The sequence below is a fragment of the Eleutherodactylus coqui genome, chromosome 5 (genome assembly GCF_035609145.1).
Source record: "Eleutherodactylus coqui strain aEleCoq1 chromosome 5, aEleCoq1.hap1, whole genome shotgun sequence".
NCBI lineage: Eukaryota > Metazoa > Chordata > Amphibia > Anura > Eleutherodactylidae > Eleutherodactylus > Eleutherodactylus coqui.
Genome location: NC_089841.1, coordinates 3,744,971 through 3,761,818, shown reverse-complemented (window position 1 = coordinate 3,761,818; position 16,848 = coordinate 3,744,971). Strand labels below are relative to the sequence as shown.

The 16,848-nt window shown below is 46.2% G+C and overlaps 1 protein-coding gene across 2 annotated transcripts in view; it reads left to right on the top strand.

Moving 5' to 3' along the window:
- LOC136627267 (zinc finger protein 304-like) overlaps positions 1 to 16,848 on the top strand; it is a 218,256-nt gene that overhangs the window by 107,134 nt on the left and 94,274 nt on the right. For both annotated transcript variants that reach the window (XM_066602237.1, XM_066602238.1), the window contains exons 11-13: positions 13,522 to 13,613; positions 15,502 to 15,577; positions 16,140 to 16,237. In XM_066602237.1, the coding sequence (XP_066458334.1) occupies positions 13,522 to 13,613; positions 15,502 to 15,577; positions 16,140 to 16,237 (266 nt within the window). The remainder of the gene's footprint in view (positions 1 to 13,521; positions 13,614 to 15,501; positions 15,578 to 16,139; positions 16,238 to 16,848) is intronic.

Genomic DNA, 16,848 nt, shown 5'->3' with positions numbered 1-16,848 from the left:
GCCCCTCCGGGGGCACGTGTGTCTGCACCGCTCGCGGGGGGGGGGGGGGCCGAGCGATATGATGCAGCGCGGCCGCTTGCGCCGCCGATGGTCCCGAGCCGCTGCACCGCTGGCTTCAGGTGCCGGGAGCCGGTCCCTCTGGTGTGTCGGGGCTAAATACGCCCGGAGGTTCTGTCGCGCGGCGCCGCCGGGTCGCGGCCGAGAGTGCCAGCAGGGCGCTGGCAGGTGGTCGCCTCGCGCTCCGTCCCGAGTCTCCCGCCGTCCAGCGGGAACCCAGAAGCGCCGCTGTTTCTTGTTCCGTTGCTGCAGCAGGGTAAGTAGGTCCCGTCGGTGCCTCAGCGAGGTAAGTGGAGTACTTTAGGCCAGGATCGTTACAGGATAATAAAAATCCCCTGGGGAGCTACACCTAAGTGCGACCGGCCATCTTGGTCGCAGGCCACGCCCCCCCTGAGGGCGTTTTTGCACCAGATAGGAGAACGCCAGGCGAAGTTTGCGTCTGTCCCAGATAAATCTTATAAACTAACTGTGGATATGATTGAAAAAGAAAATGGGGATTTCTATTGGAAACGAGTGGAGTATGTAAATGATGGATGGCAGGATATATGTAGAAATAAGATTCTTCCTTCCAAGCCATGAGATTAATGGTATGTTAAATTGTTTGAGTTGATTTCTTACTTTTTTGATTAGTTGGGCGTAGTTGGCGTCAAAGAGGTGGCGAGGGTTGGAAGTAAGTGATATGCTCAGATATTTAATGGTCGAAGGTGGCCATTTGAAAGCGAATTGCTCTTTTAGATATTTGATGGTATGGGGTGGGGCAGTGATGTTTAAAACTTCCGACTTGTCATAATTAATTTTAAAGTTGGATAGCCTGCCGAAGAGATCGAAGGTCTCCATTACTGCAGGGAAAGCCCTTTTTGGGTTTGTCGAGAGGACCAAAAGGTCATCAGCAAAGGCTGCAGTGGTGTGTGGTACTCCCTATCTGGAGGCCTTCAATGTCAGGGTTTTGTCGAATGCGTTGTAGTAGTGTCTCCATCACGAATATGAAAAGTGTGGGGGAAAGTGGACAACCCTGCCTAGTTCCGTTTCTTATTGAGAAGGGTTCTGATAGTGTGCCGTTGACCTGGATTCTCGCTGAGGGTTCTGAATATAGTGATAATATGGCCCTAATGAATGGGGACGGGAAGCCAAATTTCGTTAGGGTATGTACCATGAAGTTCTAGCTAACCCTATCAAAGGCCTTCTCTGCGTCAGTGGATATCATTACCAGCGGTAGCTTATTTAGGTTAGCATGGTGTATAGCGTGTATTGCTCGTGTTGTGTTAAATTTCCCCTCCCTACCTGGGACAAAGCCCACTTGGACTGGGTTTATTAATTTGGGAAGAAAGGGGGCTATTTTTTGGGCAAGTAACTTCGCCCAGAGTTTGATATCTGCGTTTAGTAGTGAGATTGGGCAATAGTTACTGCAATGTTCCGGGTCTTTGCCCTCTTTAGGTATTAAAGTTATATAAGCTTCAAGGGATTGCTTAGGGAGGGTAGAACCCGAGAGGAGGGAGTTGCAAAGTTTGGTGAGATATGGGGTGAGTATTTTTGCGAACTTTTTGTAGTAGAGAATTGGGAGGCCGCCTGGGCTTGGGCTTTTCCCGTTAGGAATGGAGGCCAGGACCTCTGTCACCGGTTGTAAAATTGCGGAGGCTTCCTCCTCTTTCAGGCTCGGGAGGCCTAGGGTGTTGATAAAAGTGAGAGAGGTGTCAGGGATCTCTCCTGAGTCCTCCCGGAGGTTATAAAGTGTAGTGTAATATTTTTCAAACTCCCTGGATACATCTCGGTTGGCCGTTACTACATCTCCTGTAGGGGTCTTAATCTGTGAGATAAAAGTTTTTTCCTTTTGCTTTTTAATGAGTCTTGTCATTGTTTTTGAGCCTCTGTCTCCATGTATGTAGATTTTATATTTGGAGGTGAACAGAGTCTTTGCTTCTTTTATGTTCAGGACGTTTTTAAGTTTTTCTCTCGTGTTTTAATTCCCCAAGGATATCAGTACTAGGGTTATTTTTGTGGAGTGTTTCCTTAGTAGTGATTTGGGCAAGGAGTGAGGCAATTTCCTCGTTTCTCTGCCGTTTTACTCCCCCGCCTAAGGAGATCAACTCACCCCTGATGAAAGCTTTATGCGCCTCCCACATGATTGGGACAGACACTGATCTTGAAGTATTCTTCTAATTTCTCTGACAGGAGTGAGCAGCTATCTCTTCCATTAATTAGTGTGCTATTAAGTCCCCAGTTCCACTCTCTCCAGCAGGCTATCTACTAACAGTGTGATAAAGATAGGGGCGTGGTCCGAGATAGTGATTGGGCCAATGTTGGTGGAGGTGCCGGAATGAATATGTTTGCCAGAAATCAAGAAGTAATCAATTCTGTGATAAGAGGAATGGATATATGAGTAGTACGAATATTCTTTAGTCCCTGGGTTTAGGATCCTCCAGGCGTCCTGCAGGTTTAGCTCTGATAGAAGGCTCCTCAGCCTATGAATTTGTTTTCGGGCGGGTGTCGCAGAGCCCGAGGTTGTATCCATGGCTTTATCTAATGCCAGGTGGAAATCGCCTCCAACTATGCGAAGGCCTTCCGCAAACTCTCCAAACTTGGTCAGAGTCCGAGTTAACCACAAGGTTTGATTTTTATTCGGGGCATAAAGGTTAGCAAAAGAGATCATACTATGTGCCACCTTACCTTTCAAGAAACTATATCTGCCCCTCGGGTCTACTTCCACCCGCATGGGAACAAACGGGACATTTTGCTAATTGCAATAGGGACCCCTCTAGAGGCCGAGGTGTATGTGCTGTGGTACCATTGCTTATAGTTAAATGTAGGGAGATTAGGGATGCAATTATGGTGAAAATGGGTTTCTTGTAGAAACACCACCTCCGATTTATACTTTTTCAGAAGAGAAAAAGTTTGGGATCTTTTTTTGTGGGCTATTCCAGCCTCTGATATAAATTGAGGTAATCTTAACTTCTGCCATATGTCAGTTTTAGGGGGGTTGTTACTAAACACCGATCTGCCTTCCTCTGCCTCATCCTATTGAAAACCTTCTTGCTGTTCAAACAAAAATCAACAACAAATGCCACATAATGTGGCCAAATGAGGAAAGGGGAGGGCCATGGACCGATGGACCCCAGGGGAGAGAGACCGCCCCTCCAGGGACTCAACGCCCCTAGAATAACGCTTTATCTACTTCCCCCGTCCCCTGCGCCCGTTACCTGGCCAGCTTGTCTTACCAGCGGAACATCGAGTAAGGGTGCAGTCTCCCGGCTCCACCCAATTCCCCTCTGTGCAGCCCACGCTTGCCGTTAGGATCTAAAAGGAGAGGATTAAGAAAGAGACAGGCAGAGGGCGCCCTCCTAGGGACACAATGACCTGTTAGAGGGGTCAGGTCAGGTCTCGACCTGCAGTCACTTTCTATGCCTTGGGGTTCTTTGGGCTTTGCTCAATGTCCAACTCTCAGGCTTCTGCAGTGAAGGCAACTGGCACTTGGTCTGGAATGGTACCCATGATGGGATGTCGAGCGGGGGTATCTCCAGCTTCTGCCATGCTTTTTCGAGGTCATCCGGTGATCTAATAGTTATCCTTTGGCCATCTTTAAAGATGGAGAGGCCGAATGGGAAAAGCCATCTCATGGGCAATTTTTTCCTTTGTAAGGCCTCCGTCAGGGGTTTCATTATGCGTCTGTTGACCAATGTACTGGGAGCAATGTCCTGAAATATGAGAATTTTGCTTTCATCGTGGATGATCTCATGGACCTCTCTAGCTTTTTGTAGGATAGCCGAGGTGTCCACGTAGCTCAACAGGCCACAGATGACGTCTCTAGGTGGTTCATTTGGTGGGGGTTTGTGTTGCAGAGCTCTGTGGATACGTTCTATTATCTTGTCAGCTGTCTTTTCCAAGTAGGGTCTGGAATATTTGTGAAGCTACAAGGTTTAGCGTCTCAGTTGTCGTGGACTCTGGATGGCCTCTGAAGCGGATATTTTTTATTTGGCTTCTGTTCTCCTGGTCCTCAATCAATAGCATAGCTTGATTTAGTTGGTCTTGCTGACCCATAAGGTTGGTCCGAAGTGCTGCATTATGTTGTAATAGTTCCTGATGAGCGCTCTCCAGGTCCTCGACTCTGTGGCCAATTTTCTTGAACTCAGTTTTGATGTCTGCCAGTTCTTTCATGACCAGAAAGATAGAGTGCACCAGGATTTTTGAGGAAAGAGTGTGAGATTGGGCCTCTGTCTGTGTCTTCGTTATACTCTGAAGCAATTGAGGCACTCTCTATATCTGAGTCCTCCATGGATTGTTCAACGAGGTTTTCTTGAGAGGTTTTCTTTCTCTGTGCCGCTGGTGAGCTATGTTTTTTTTTTTGTTTTTTTTTTTTTAGGCATTTGTCCATCTCCACTTGAATTTTGCTAGGCCTAGGGGTGTCGGTGTGTTTCTTGTTTTTGTCTTTTCCAATTTCCACCATTTTATCTTGATGAGCTATGTCGTTCATCTGGAAGCTGTTTTCAGTCGACTTTTGTGCTAGTTCATCTGGTCTGTAGCTAAGGGAGCATAGGTATCAGGGTCTCTTGTTTGCATTGGTTAGTTAAATGAACTCTCATCTTAGTGGTTTGAATTGATGAGTGTGTAAAAAGTCCTGCTCTATCAGAGCCTGTAAGGGCAGCCCTGCTTGCGTGCCGTCTGCGTCTCAGTGGCGGCTTATGCACTCTGGGTCTCCAGGTAGCTTTCAAGGATGAAGGGCGCAGCCCTCAGGGTAGTAAAAGATGGAGGGCGGGGGCGGAGCGGCCAGCCCGACGGGCCATAGCAAACTCACAGTCCTGCCGGTTCTAGGCTGCAGGGCCTTGTGTGGGTGCTGTGCCTCTTCAGGGCCTTGTCCTAGGCCCGATTTGTCTAGGGCCTTATCTCACAGCCTGTACTGTTAGGCCAGTGGGGGGTGACGCGTTGCGGGGCCCAAGGCTATCGCCAGCTGTGTCAGTCACTACCCGCTTTGTCTGCCGCCTGTCAGGATGTCCTGTGCCCATGTCCACCTCCTCCCCCGCCTATGCAGCGTCCAGTATGACGTTTCCCACCTCGACGTCCTCCGCCACCGCAGCAGAGGTCCCCTCTGCCGGCTTCACCGGGACCGCCGACTGCCACTCCACTCACCGGGGATCATGCTTTAAGCTGCGTCCTTCTTCCCTTACGGGTCTGGGCCTTCACCTCCGCGCGCAGACGCCCCTGCTCTCGCTGGCCGCCATTACTTCACCGCCGCCTCCGGACACAGGGCTCTGAAATCGTCCTCCTACCACTGCACGCTCTTTCAAGGGGTCTAGAGGGAGCTTCTAGATGCCCAAGGTAGCTACTCCGCTATCGGGAAGTTCTTAAAAACCGTGTATTATGGCGGAGCTCAGCCGCGTGTGTCCTCCCGCCTCGGCAGCTAGGCCACGCCCCCCCCCCCTTCCCCGTGCAAAAGTTTTTCAAATGGGCTTTTAGGTCTGGTAGACTTGTAAAGATCACAAAAAGACACCAATCACTTTACCGACATGTGCCTGCTGCAAAAAGGAGAAGAGGTATGTTCAGGAAGAAGCTTTTGCTTAACATTGAATGCATTTTTATGTGTGCTTGTAGGTCTCCCAAAATCAACTCAGAAAATTTTCTTCAAATACTTCCAGTTGCAGGGTCCATTGGGATCTTGAAGAGTTTACAAATAATTCTCATAGGGATAATTAGGGAAGGGTTGGGAGATAAGGAGTCCTTCAGTCAGTCCCAGTTTTCACATGGGCCCCGAACCAAAGGGTTAAATTTGTTGGATCTGTATATATTCTTAGAAGGGAAACATAGGTCCTCCAGGAGAGCAAACCCATGCACGCCCACAGCTAGTTGCCATAATAAAGGATCTCTAGTGGGGTGAGCAAGATCCATCCAGTAGTTGAGCTGTACTGCCTGGTAGAAATTGTGGACACAAGGCAGGTCCATCTGTCCATCTATCATTAGGCTATAGGCCAGGTATGGACTCCTCTGCCTCCAGACATACCCAGAGAAGATTGAGTGGAGGGTTTTAAAGAAGGACTTCGGCAAGTAGATTGTATCACTGGCAAAACCTAAGATTTTAGAATATTTTTCCCTCCAAACCAGGAGATATAAGGGAGGTCATAGGGCCGAAGTAAGTTCTTAACATGGGCCATTAAGGTTTGGAAATTGCTGAGGTACAGCTTCTCCACTTTTTTAGTGAGCTTAATTCCCAGGTAATCTATTGAAGTATCTGACCAGGAGAAGGGTAAATTGGATCTCGGATAGTTGCAGCGTATGGCAGGGACAGATACATTCAGGACTGTAGATTTTAAAAAGTTCACTTTAAAGTTAGAAATAGTACCAAAGAACTCCAGGAGTTAGACCAGACCCAGGATACTTTTCTCAGGCTCCAAAATCCCAAATGCTGTATCATCTGCAAACGCAGCTGCAACTAACAAATAGTCCAACCTCTGGAAAGGGGAGTGGACTTGGGAGAAATAGGATTAATCCTTTGTAGAAGGGCGTAGAAGACGCCAAGCATCCATAACCCCCATCCACTGCATCAGCCGGATCCGTTTTCTGATTTGAACCTGTGAGACCTGGGAGTGATCTACTGAAGAGTTGAGCAGTGGGTTCAGAGTTCTATTCCAACTAGCTGATATACCCGGCTTCGCCCGAGTTAATTTGGTACTGGTGTTTATCTGGTGTTCACACGGAAAATCTTATGAAGTCGTGGTTACTTTAGAGATACCGGAAAAACATATGTTCACCATTTTGCATAGTTCTCTGCGTTACCCAGGAAACACCACGGGTAGGTAACCATGCGACGTTTCCTTTATATAAAATGACATCAGGAAGTGAGAGAATTAGATCTCATACGTAAAATTTGGACGCTAATTCTTTTGCGCTTAGAATTGAATAATCGAGTTGGGACCCATTAGCTTTTCCTATTTATGACATAATCAATGCCCGTGCCAAACTTCGAGTTTCTATGACACCGGGAAGTGAGAGAATTAGATTCCGTAGGTAAAATTTTGATGCTTATTCTTTTGCGCTTAGAATTGAATAATCGAGTTGGGACCCATTAGCTTTTCCTATTTATGACATAATCAATGCTCGTGCCAAATTTCATGTTTTTACGACATCAGGAAGTTGGGGAACTTTTGGCCAGCCAGTCAGGGCTTTTGTCTATATATATTTATTTTTATATTTATTTTTATATTTATTTTTATTTATCTCCCCCAAATACGATGGATCTCTCGGCAAACTCCCTTAGGATTTTCAGCTGTTGTACCAGACTACTTGGTTTGCATTAGGGGTGTATAAGTTGGCAATGGCTATTTTAATATTGTTAGCTGAACCTTTGAGAAAAAGGGTCCTCCCCAGTATGTCTGATTTTTGCGCAGGTTGGCAGAATTGTGGAACCAGATGGAAACCCCTTTAGAGGCAGAAGAAGGGTGTGAGTTATGAAAACTCTGAGAAAAGTGCCTTCCTGGTAAGGGCATGTGCTTGTTTCCTTTGTAGTGTGTTTCATGCTATCAGCCATGTCCCATAATTCAAGTGTCCTCCTGCCTATTCTTCTTTTTGCCCTTAGGCAACTTGGAACTCTCTGTAAGTTGCCAATTTTCAGGAGGAGACAGGTGTGAGAACACGGGGATATCTGGCACGGGTAGCCAGTTAGGCAGCTCAATTGGAGATAGTTCCAGATGCTGCCAGCAGCCTTGTAAGTCTTCTGGCGAGCGAATATTAGATTTTCTTCCTCTGTAGATGATTCCTATACCAAAGGGGACAACTATGCATATTTAATGTGTTTTGCTCTTGAGGCCTCCAACAATGCTCATATCATACGACATCATAGCCAATGTGGTAGGCGCCAGATCCTGGAGCAACTGTATGAAGGACCCTGCATATTACAGAGCTCTGCATTTTCTGGTAGCCTCTAGAATCGCCAGCGCATCCGGAAAGGCCAGAAATGTACAAATATCGTCTGTTGGCGGTTCTGATTCTATGGTCTTAGCACTCTGTGTGCTGTGCGTGCTAGATACAGAGGCCACTCTGTCTGTACCCACAAGAGCTGTAAATATTTCCATAGCTATTTTATGAAGAGTCCCTTAATTCTCATGTTGTTGCGTCTGTTGCGATTCTCTAGATCCTCCTGCATAAGTAGTGGTCTGTTTAGCTGGGAATGTTGTACCTGTGCTACCTCTAATGAATGAGAGATGATGGCGGCAGATAAGCCTTAAATACCTCCAAGCTCTTGTGCTTGTGTCCCATTGGATTTGAGCATGATTTCTATGCAAAAGACCCTGACCAGACTCCTTGAGCAAAACTGCCACTTCTGCATTTCCCTGGGGTGACAACATAAGACAATGCCCTTGGTCCTCTGAATGCTTCGGGGTGATTGTGTATCAGAATTGAGGACCATTCACAGCTGCAAGACCCTCTGGGGCCTCCAGAAAGCTGCTGGTTGGTCTTTGCTCTCATCATTGAGTTCAGCTTATCTCAATCAGCCTCACACTTGTATGTCTAAGACATGAATATAGCAGCACATAAAGGGATACAGGCTCTCCCTATCCAGTAGGAGGGTCTGCCTCCTGAGGACACATGGGGCAGATGGAGATAAAGCTGGAGGAATATCCATGGGAACCTCCAAATAATGTCAGAGTAGTTGGAGCATAAGCCACTGGGACAAAAGACTTCCTATTGGACCTTCTAGAACAAATCAGAAGAACTTCTCAGACGTATGGTGAGGTTAAGGAAGCTCTAAATCTCATTGTAAAAATGTCAGGAAATCTAGAATTCCTTATCTAGATCTTCTTACTCATCAGAGCTAACTAGGAAGAAATTGGAAGTGAATTCCTGGCATCATGGCACTCAAAGTGCGCGCCAAATGCTTGGGGGACGATGCAGATGAGCTCTGAGTCACGGTGGGGTCCATGTCGGCCTCTACCAGCATACAGAGTGATGGCTGTCTACCTGTACATGAAAGGGGAGCAAGCTGTCAATCTGCATGATGCAGGAGGGAGAAGCCAGCACAGCCCTCTCCGCGGCACAGAGCTCCAAGCCAAACCGCATGAACCTGCTGACAATCCCTTTAATTGTAGCCTAAAGGGCATCCACTCTGACATGACTGATGACTACTACTGTCGGGTCAGTCCTGGTCCTCATGGTAATTAATGATCTTGTTTAGTCCTGTAAGACGTCCCACACAACTTCTCCAACCGGCTGCTGACTTTTATAATATTTGTCTCACAGCTTTTGTATCCGGATGAAGATCTGCCCAATATTAATGCTACAGAGAGGGATGTGAGGGGCGATCAGCGGCGTAAAGAGGAGCTTCCTGCAGGTGAGTAGTAACCACTGAGTACAGCAGGGAAGGCCTGACTATTTCTCTATGTAAGAGTGGGAGTATTTAGAGGGACATCGGGCTGGGGTCAAGGACGCCATGTTGAAGGACCACTAACCACTCACATCTCTGGGTAAGAGGAGACCTCTCTTAAACATAGAGGAAAGCAGGTATGAGAGTTTCCTAAATGCACTCATCTCATATTCATAATATATATGCGAAAGCCCTGACTGACTCACTGTTAATTCTCTATCTTCCCAGAGTCGTTCAAACATGAAATTTGACATGACCATTCTTTAGGTTCTAAATAGGAAAATTAAATGGGTCACAACATTAATATTACATTCTATGCATGAGAAACTGTGTGAAAATTTGCAATACATGAGAGTTCTACCTACCCTCCATGTGTATATACTAAGGAGAATCTACCTCACCTCTATGTGTATATACTGAGGAGAATCTACCTCCCCTCTATGTGTATATACTGAGGAGAATCTACCTCACCTCTGTGTGTATATACTGAGGAGAATCTACCTCACCTCTATGTGTATATACTGAGTAGCATCTACCTCCCCTCTATGTGTATATACTGAGGAGAATCTACCTCACCTCTATGTGTATATACTGAGGAGAATCTACCTCACCTCTATGTGTATATACTGAGGAGAATCTACCTCCCCTCTATGTGTATATACTGAGGAGAATCTACCTCACCTCTGTGTGTATATACTGAGGAGAATCTACCTCACCTCTATGTGTATATACTGAGTAGCATCTACCTCCCCTCTATGTGTATATACTGAGGAGAATCTAAGTCAACCTCTATGTGTATATACTGAGGAGAATCTACCTCACCTCTCTGTGTATATACTGAGGAGAATCTACCTCACCTCTATGTGTATATACTGAGGAGAATCTACCTCACCTCTGTGTATATACTGAGGAGAATCTACCTCCCCTCTATGTGTATATACTGAGGAGAATCTACCTCCCCTCTATGTGTATATACTGAGGAGAATCTACCTCCCCTCTATGTGTATATACTGAGGAGAATCTACCTCACCCCTCTGTGTATATACTGAGGAGAATCTACCTCACCTCTATGTGTATATACTGAGGAGAATCTACCTCACCTCTGTGTATATACTGAGGAGAATCTACCTCCCCTTTATGTGTATATACTAAGGGGAATCCACCTCACCTCTGTGTATATACTGAGGAGAATCTACCTCACCTCTATGTGAAAATACTGAGGAGAATCTACCTCACCTCTCTGTGTATATACTGAGGAGAATCTACCTCACCTCTATGTGCATATACTGAGGAGAATCTACCTCACCTCTGTGTGCATATACTGAGGAGAATCTACCTCACCTCTATGTGCATATACTGAGGAGAATCTACCTCACCTCTGTGTATATACTGAGGAGAATCTACCTCAACTCTATGTGTATATACTGAGGAGAATCTACCTCACCTCTATGTGCATATACTGAGGAGAATCTACCTCCCTCTATGTGTATATACTGAGGAGAATCTACCTCACCTCTGTGTATATACTGAGGAGAATCTACCTCACCTCTGTGTATATACTGAGGAGAATCTACCTCACCTCCATGTGTATATACTGAGGAGAATCTACCTCTCCTCTGGGTATATATACTGAGGAGAATCTACCTCACCTCTATGTGTATATACTGAGGAGAATCTACCCCACCTCCATGTGTATATACTGAGGAGAATCTACCTCACGTCTATGTGTATATACTGAGGAGAATCTACCTACCTTCTATGTGTATATACTAAGGAGAATCTACCTCACCTCTATGTGTATATACTGAGGAGAATCTACCTCCCCTCTATGTGTATATACTGAGGAGAATCTACCTCCCCTCTATGTGTATATACTGAGGAGAATCTACCTCCCCACTATGTGTTTATACTGAGGAGAATCTACCTCCCCTCTATGTGTATATACTGAGGAGAATCTACCTCACCTCTATGTGTATATACTGAGGAGAATCTACCTCACCTCTGTGTATATACTGAGGAGAATCTACCTCCCCTCTATGTGTATATACTGGCGAGAATCTACCTCACCTCTATGTGTATATACTGAGGAGAATCTACCTCACCTCCATGTGTATATACTGAGGAGAATCTACCTCACGTCTATGTGTATATACTGAGGAGAATCTACCTCACCTCTGTGTATATACTGAGGAGAATCTACCTCCCCTCTATGTGTATATACTGGCGAGAATCTACCTCACCTCTATGTGTATATACTGAGGAGAATCTACCTCACCTCCATGTGTATATACTGAGGAGAATCTACCTCACGTCTATGTGTATATACTGAGGAGAATCTACCTCACCTCTGTGTATATACTGAGGAGAATATACCTCCCCTCTATGTGTATATACTGGCGAGAATCTACCTCACCTCTATGTGTATATACTGGCGAGAATCTACCTCACCTCTATGTGTATATACTGGCGAGAATCTACCTTACCTCTATGTGTATATACTGACGAGACTCTACCTCACCTCTATGTGTATATACTGGCGAGAATCTACCTCCCCTCTGTGTGTATATACTGAGGAGAATCTACCTCACCTCTATGTGTATATACTGAGGAGAATCTACCACACCTCTGTGTGTATATACTGAGGAGAATCTACCACACCTCTGTGTGTATATACTGAGGAGAATCTACCTCCCCTCTATGTGTATATACTGAGGAGAATCTACCTCCCCTCTATGTGTATATACTGAGGAGAATCTACCTCCACTCTTTGTGTGTATATACTGAGGAGAATCTACCTCACCGCTATGTGTATATACTGAGGAGAATCTACCTCCACTCTTTGTGTGTATATACTGAGGAGAATCTACCTCACCGCTATGTGTATATACTGAGGAGAATCTACCTTACCTCTATGTGTATATACTGAGGAGAATCTACCTCACCTCTATGTGTATATACTGAGGAGAATCTACCTCACCTCTATGTGTATATACTGAGGAGAATCTACCTCACCTCCATGTGTATATACTGAGGAGAATCTACCTCACGTCTATGTGTATATACTGAGGAGAATCTACCTCACCTCTGTGTATATACTGAGGAGAATATACCTCCCCTCTATGTGTATATACTGGCGAGAATCTACCTCACCTCTATGTGTATATACTGGCGAGAATCTACCTCACCTCTATGTGTATATACTGGCGAGAATCTACCTTACCTCTATGTGTATATACTGACGAGACTCTACCTCACCTCTATGTGTATATACTGGCGAGAATCTACCTCCCCTCTATGTGTATATACTGAGGAGAATCTACCTCACCTCTATGTGTATATACTGAGGAGAATCTACCACACCTCTGTGTGTATATACTGAGGAGAATCTACCACACCTCTGTGTGTATATACTGAGGAGAATCTACCTCCCCTCTATGTGTATATACTGAGGAGAATCTACCTCCCCTCTATGTGTATATACTGAGGAGAATCTACCTCCACTCTTTGTGTGTATATACTGAGGAGAATCTACCTCACCGCTATGTGTATATACTGAGGAGAATCTACCTCCACTCTTTGTGTGTATATACTGAGGAGAATCTACCTCACCGCTATATGTATATACTGAGGAGAATCTACCTTACCTCTATGTGTATATACTGAGGAGAATCTACCTCACCTCTATGTGTATATACTGAGGAGAATCTACCTCACCTCTGTGTATTTACTGAGGAGAATCGACTTCGTCTCTGTGTATATAGTTAAAGGCTGTAAAATACATAAGGAAGCCGCCATGGATTAAAGGTATGGAGCCTTTAAGGCCAAGAAGGGGCTGCAACCTCCAGTCTGGGATAAATTGGAATAAAAGGGTATTACCTTTAAGGGTATAAAGTGAGGAGCGCAGGAGGGGCGGTACATTCTGCACAGGGACATCAGTACATGCAGTCTGATGAGAGTCTAATACTCCTCTATATGTATACATATTTTATTCCTCGGTTCCTCTGAAGAAACCACAACTTCATAACATTTTGCATGAAAACAGGTAAACACCAGTACCAAATCAACTTCAGCGAATATATAGTGCATATATAATGTATTCAGTCTCTGGGTATTTCCTATAGGTGGATCCAGCAAGGTAAACCCACCACAGAGATGTTCCAGTCATCCATATTCCCAGGGCCGTCCAGAGAGAGATGTCCCAGAGAAGCAGCAGGTAGATAAAGCTGAGATTTCCCGTATCATTAGGGGACACAGCATGACCTTGGGTATAGTTTCTGCCACTAGGATGTGACACCAAGTATAAAAGTATTAACTCCCCCCACTAGCTGTATCCCTCCTGCAAGCACAAAGCTAGCTCAGTTTTAGCTTGGTGCCTGCAGGAGGCTGTTAGTGTTAGGTCTTCAAATAAGATGTGGAAATGGGAATATGGGGAGGCAGATCTCTACCTGCTCTCCTTTTCCTCCCACGGGGATCACAAACCGTACAGTGTCTATGCCATGCTGTTACACCTGACCCAAAGTGGCCCTAGTGCAATAGATCGCTGCCCGCCAGCCATAATGTTCCCCACCCTGGAGCAACTCCCTTCCTCCGTGACGGCGAGTGCAGTGTTGAACATTGCTGGAGACTAATTCCGTGCCACAAGAGGGACAATGGCTGAGGATGGATCTCTGGGTATCTTCTGAAAGAGGGAGATAAGTATACAGAGGTAAGTATGACCCCTCTCCCTAGGTCCCTATCCTCTCTTTTCTCCCATCTCATTCCCCTTGGTGCGCTGCTAGCAGGGGGAAAAGCCTTGCCTTGCACCCCCCCCCCCCCACCTTCACCCTTTTGTGTCTGGAGGCAGCTTTATGGGCCCTCCGTTGCTTCCCCAGTTGGGCTCAGCTGCCATTTGGGGGTTGCCGTGGAGATACCTCTGCAGATCACTGCGCAATCTGCAAGGTTATTGCACTGCTGCCATGACCATACTCTAGGCCGTGGCTTTTTGAGCCCACTAGGCCCTGCTCTGCTGTCCCCCTGTGTGGCACTGTTGGGGGTCCCCACTGACACTCAGCCTGCTTTTGGAATCCCCGCAGCTGCAGAGATCCTGACCTATGGCAGGTGGTCTCCAGATCCACTTCAATAAAGACTTCAGTTTCCACCTTTGTCGATGGCGACTTGTCCTAAGGGACGCACCGGTCACAGGTGGGCTCTGTGTGACTTCACAAGATTACCTCCCTCCAGTGGCATTCAGTCGCCCTGGCTCTCTGCTGGTCCTCCTGACAACACAAGTCATTTCCTTGGACTTCCGAAGTGGGATCCTTGTACTAACTTCATTCCGCTGTTGTACAGGGTTACCGCGCCAAGGACGTCATACCTTCAGGCTGTGTTACGGCATACGTGTTAGATTGAAGCTCCTTGTAGGGAGTTCTCTCCTGGTGGATAGATGGGCCGTTTCTTGGGCCCCTTTATGCTCAGTCTCTGGGCATGCTGGATGTCTTGCCAGCCGTTAACGCAAGTCGCAGCTGAAGAGCTGATTAGGCTTATTTACACAAGTGGCCTCTTATATTTCCCACCCCCTTGGGTACTGCTCTAGAATGCCCCAGAGACTTGCTGTGTCCCTTAGTGATACAGACGGGAAAACAGTTTTTTTGTTATAACTTACCATAAAATCACTTTTTTCGTCCTGTCCATTGGGGGAGGACAGCACCCACCCAGTCTGTGTATTAGGACTGTAACTCCTTGTGATCGGAGTGTCCTCAGTGCAGTCCCACATGCTGGTAGAATGAGTTACAGTTCTTGAGCATTGGTATTAACTATTGTTGTCATATCCTCCTTGGCTGCTCCTTGCATATAGACTGAACAAGCTTAATGCTTGCCGGAGGGGCATAGCTAGTGGGAGGAGTTAACACTTTTATACGTGGTGTTGCCTCCTAGTGGCTGAAGCTATACCCAAAGTTATATTGTGTCCCCCAATGAACAGGACGAGGAAGTGATTTTACGGTAAGTTATACCAAAAATCCTGTTCACGTCCTCTATCGTTTGTAATGCAGCTTTCTACTAAACTTTTCTGTAACCAAAACTTCATAACACTTTTTGTGCAAACCTTTTTTTCTCTTGTTTAGGGTGAAAATCTGATTGTTATTAAGGTTGAGGTTAAAGAGGAAGCAGAAGAGCCGGATAAAAGGGCTGATCAGCAGTGTAAGAAAGGGATCAGTCATTGGGGGCCACTTAGAGCCCATCACCTGTAACGAGGGGATCAGTCATCGGGGGTCACCTAGAGCCAATCATCTGTAAAGAAAGAATCAGTCATTGGGAGTCACCTAGAGCCCATCATCTGTAAAGAAAGAATCAGTCATTGGGGGTCACCTAGAGCCCATCATCTGTATGGAGGGGATCAGTCATTGGGGGTCACCTAGAGCCCGTCATCTGTAAGGAGGGGATCAGTCATTGGGGGTCACCTAGAGCCCATCACCTGTAAGGAGGGGATCAGTCATTGGGGGTCACCTAGAGGCCATCAGCTGTAAGGAGGGGAGCAGTTATTGGGGGTCACCTAGAGCCCATCATATGTAAGGAGAGGATCAGTTATTGGGGGGGGGGTGGTCACCTAGAGACCATCACCTGTATGGAGGGGATCAGTCATTGGGGGTCACCTAGAGCCCATCATCTGTAAGAAGGGGATCGGTCCTTGGGGGTCACCTGGAGCCCATCATCTGCTCATCACATGGAGATAATCTATTCTGTCACTGTGTGTTTCCTACAGATGGACTCATGGAAATAAACCCCCCAGAGAAATGTCCCAGACGTCTGTATTCCCTGGATTGTCCAGAAGAAAAGCTCAGTGTCCCAGAGAACCAGCAGGTAGAGGAGGCTAAGATGTCTTGACTCACTGCACAATGCCAATCAGCTGGTGCTAAAGCTAACAGAATATTGTCCTGTACTGAAGGAGGCATTTAGTCAGTTGCTATATTCATAGAGCTGCACACAAAGCTATTCTCCCCCATTGCAGATCAGGTTTATTAGCCAAATTTACAACCCTTTTTGTTTTATTGCCATCAAACCAGAGCAATGTAAATAGCTCAACACAACTGAAACAACAAGTGGTCCTCTGACTCCTCCACAAAATGCTGCATTGGCCGTTTAACTGCCGTCTCCGAATTATTCACCCCTGAATAGAATCCCTCACAAAAGCACACGTTTGTAGATCAGTTGTCAAGCACACCGGGTGCAACTAATCAAGGGCTTCATTGGTTACATCAGGTGTGCTGGAGAGAAAATACAGCAGACACCTGGACTGGCGAGAGCTTTGGTAACTACGATATTTGGTTACATGTTAGAAATACGGATAAGGCAAGACACTGGTCCAAAAAGGTAAGAGAGACTATTATGTGTGGTGTGGATCCACTGTGTCTCCCTACCTAAAGGAACCACCCGGCAGGAGAGACAGCTGACACCAAGGCGACAGCAAAAAA